This window comes from Caenorhabditis briggsae (genome assembly GCF_000004555.2).
Source record: "Caenorhabditis briggsae complete genome, chrV, whole genome shotgun sequence".
In the NCBI taxonomy this organism is placed as follows: Eukaryota; Metazoa; Nematoda; class Chromadorea; order Rhabditida; family Rhabditidae; genus Caenorhabditis; species Caenorhabditis briggsae.
The window spans coordinates 18,231,561-18,233,915 of NC_013488.2; the positions used below are offsets into that span (position 1 = coordinate 18,231,561).

The following is a 2,355-nucleotide window of genomic DNA, read 5'->3' on the forward strand; positions in this document are numbered from 1 at the left end:
TCAGAAATTTAGAAGTTCAGAAATTTAAAAGTTCAGAAATTCAGAAATTCAGAAATTCAGAAATTCAGAAAATCAGAAATTCAGAAATTCAGAAATTCACAAAATCAGAAATTCAGAAATTCAGAAATTCAGAAAATCAGAAAATCAGAAATTCAGAAATTCAGAAATTCAGAAATTCAGAAATTCAGAAAATTTAGAAATTCAGAAAATTTAGAAATTCAGAAAATTTAGAAATTCAGAAATTCAGAAATTCAGAAATTCAGAAATTCAGAAATTCAGAAATTCAGAAATTCAGAAATTCAAAAATTCAGAAATTTAGAAGTTCAGAAATTTAAAAGTTCAGAAATTCAGAAATTCAGAAATTCAGAAATTCAGAAAATCAGAAATTCAGAAATTCAGAAATTCACAAAATCAGAAATTCAGAAATTCAGAAATTCACAAAATCAGAAATTCAGAAATTCAGAAATTCAGATATTCAGAAATTCAGAAATTCAGAAATTCAGAAATTCAGAAATTCAGAAAATCAGAAATTCAGAAATTCAGAAATTCACAAAATCAGAAATTCAGAAATTCAGAAATTCAGAAAATCAGAAATTCAGAAATTCAGAAATTCAGAAATTCAGAAATTCAGAAAATTTAGAAATTCAGAAAATCAGAAATTCAGAAATTCAGAAATTCAGAAATTCAGAAATTCAGAAATTCAGAAATTCAGAAATTCAGAAATTCAGAAATTCAGAAATTCAAAAATTCAGAAATTTAGAAGTTCAGAAATTTAGAAGTTCAGAAATTTAAAAGTTCAGAAATTCAGAAATTCAGAAATTCAGAAATTCAGAAAATCAGAAATTCAGAAATTCAGAAATTCACAAAATCAGAAATTCAGAAATTCAGAAATTCACAAAATCAGAAATTCAGAAATTCAGAAGTTCAGAAATTCAGAAATTTAGAAGTTCAGAAATTCAGAAATTCAGAAATTCAGAAATTCAGAAATTCAGAAATTCAGAAATTCAGAAATTCAGAAATTCAGAAATTCAGAAATTCAGAAAATTTAGAAATTCAGAAAATTTAGAAATTCAGAAAATTTAGAAATTCAGAAATTCAGAAATTCAGAAATTCAGAAATTCAGAAATTCAGAAATTCAAAAATTCAGAAATTTAGAAGTTCAGAAATTTAGAAGTTCAGAAATTTAAAAGTTCAGAAATTCAGAAATTCAGAAATTCAGAAATTCAGAAAATCAGAAATTCAGAAATTCAGAAATTCAGAAAATCAGAAATTCAGAAGTTCAGAAATTCAGAAAATCAGAAATTCAGAAATTCAGAAATTCAGAAATTCAGAAATTCAGAAATTCAGAAATTCAGAAATTCAGAAATTCAGAAATTCAGAAATTCAGAAATTCAGAAATTCAGAAATTCAGAAATTCAGAAATTCAGAAATTCCGAAGTTCAGAAATTCAGAAATTCAGGAATTCAGAAATTCAGAAATTCAGAAATTCAGAAATTCAGAAATTCAGAAATTCAGAAATTCAGAAATTCAGAAATTCAGAAATTCAGAAATTCAGAAATTCAGAAATTCAGAAATTCAGAAATTCAGAAATTCAGAAATTCCGAAGTTCAGAAATTCAGAAATTCGGAAATTCAGAAATTAAGAAATTCAGAAATTCAGAAATTCAGAAAATTTAGAAATTCAGAAATTCAGAAATTCAGAAATTCAGAAATTCAGAAATTCAGAAATTCAGAAATTCAGAAATTCAAATTTTTAATTTTCCAGCACTACTACTGTCCAAGCAACATATTCTATCTATCAGTGGAGGATTGTACCAACTACATCGTGACCCCTTCAGCTTCTTCTACCGTATCTTTTATGCCGTCGCATTCCCATTCAGAGACTACTACTGTCGTCCATTCTGTGATGGAGGCACTGGAGAGGACTATGAACTAGTTCTTTGAGTTTTGAAAAAAAAAATGATTACGAATTTTTTTTGGAAATTTTTGAATGAATGAATCGTTTGTGAGCATTAGTTCGATTTTTCATACTTACCGTACGTTAACTTGAAACTCAATTATCTCGGTTCCTGATAAAGATATGAAAAATGTGCCAACTGATAAATTGTTTATCATAATATCTTATTCATCTCATCAGTTGTCACATTTTCGATATCTATAATAGGAGCCGAGATAATTGAGCTCAAACTTAGCAGTGTGGGGACAGGCCCTTCTATTACAGGCTTTACGGTAAAATAATTCTTGATTTTTCAAATGTTTTTCAAATTTTTTGTTCAAAATTTGCTTTAAAACTTTTGACCTGTTAGATTGTGCAGGAAATTGGAATTTCAAGATTCCAGATTTCTCGGAAGTTATG

General features: G+C 27.0%; 1 protein-coding gene across 1 annotated transcript in view; it reads left to right on the forward strand.

Moving 5' to 3' along the window:
- The window catches only part of CBG24628, a gene marked incomplete at both ends in the record, with an annotated part of 8,652 nt that extends 6,709 nt beyond the window's left edge, over window positions 1-1,943 (forward strand). The window contains one exon of the mRNA XM_045238538.1: window positions 1,782-1,943. Within this exon, the coding sequence (XP_045091380.1) occupies window positions 1,782-1,943 (162 nt within the window). The remainder of the gene's footprint in view (window positions 1-1,781) is intronic.
- Between the last annotated feature and the right edge of the window lie 412 nt (window positions 1,944-2,355).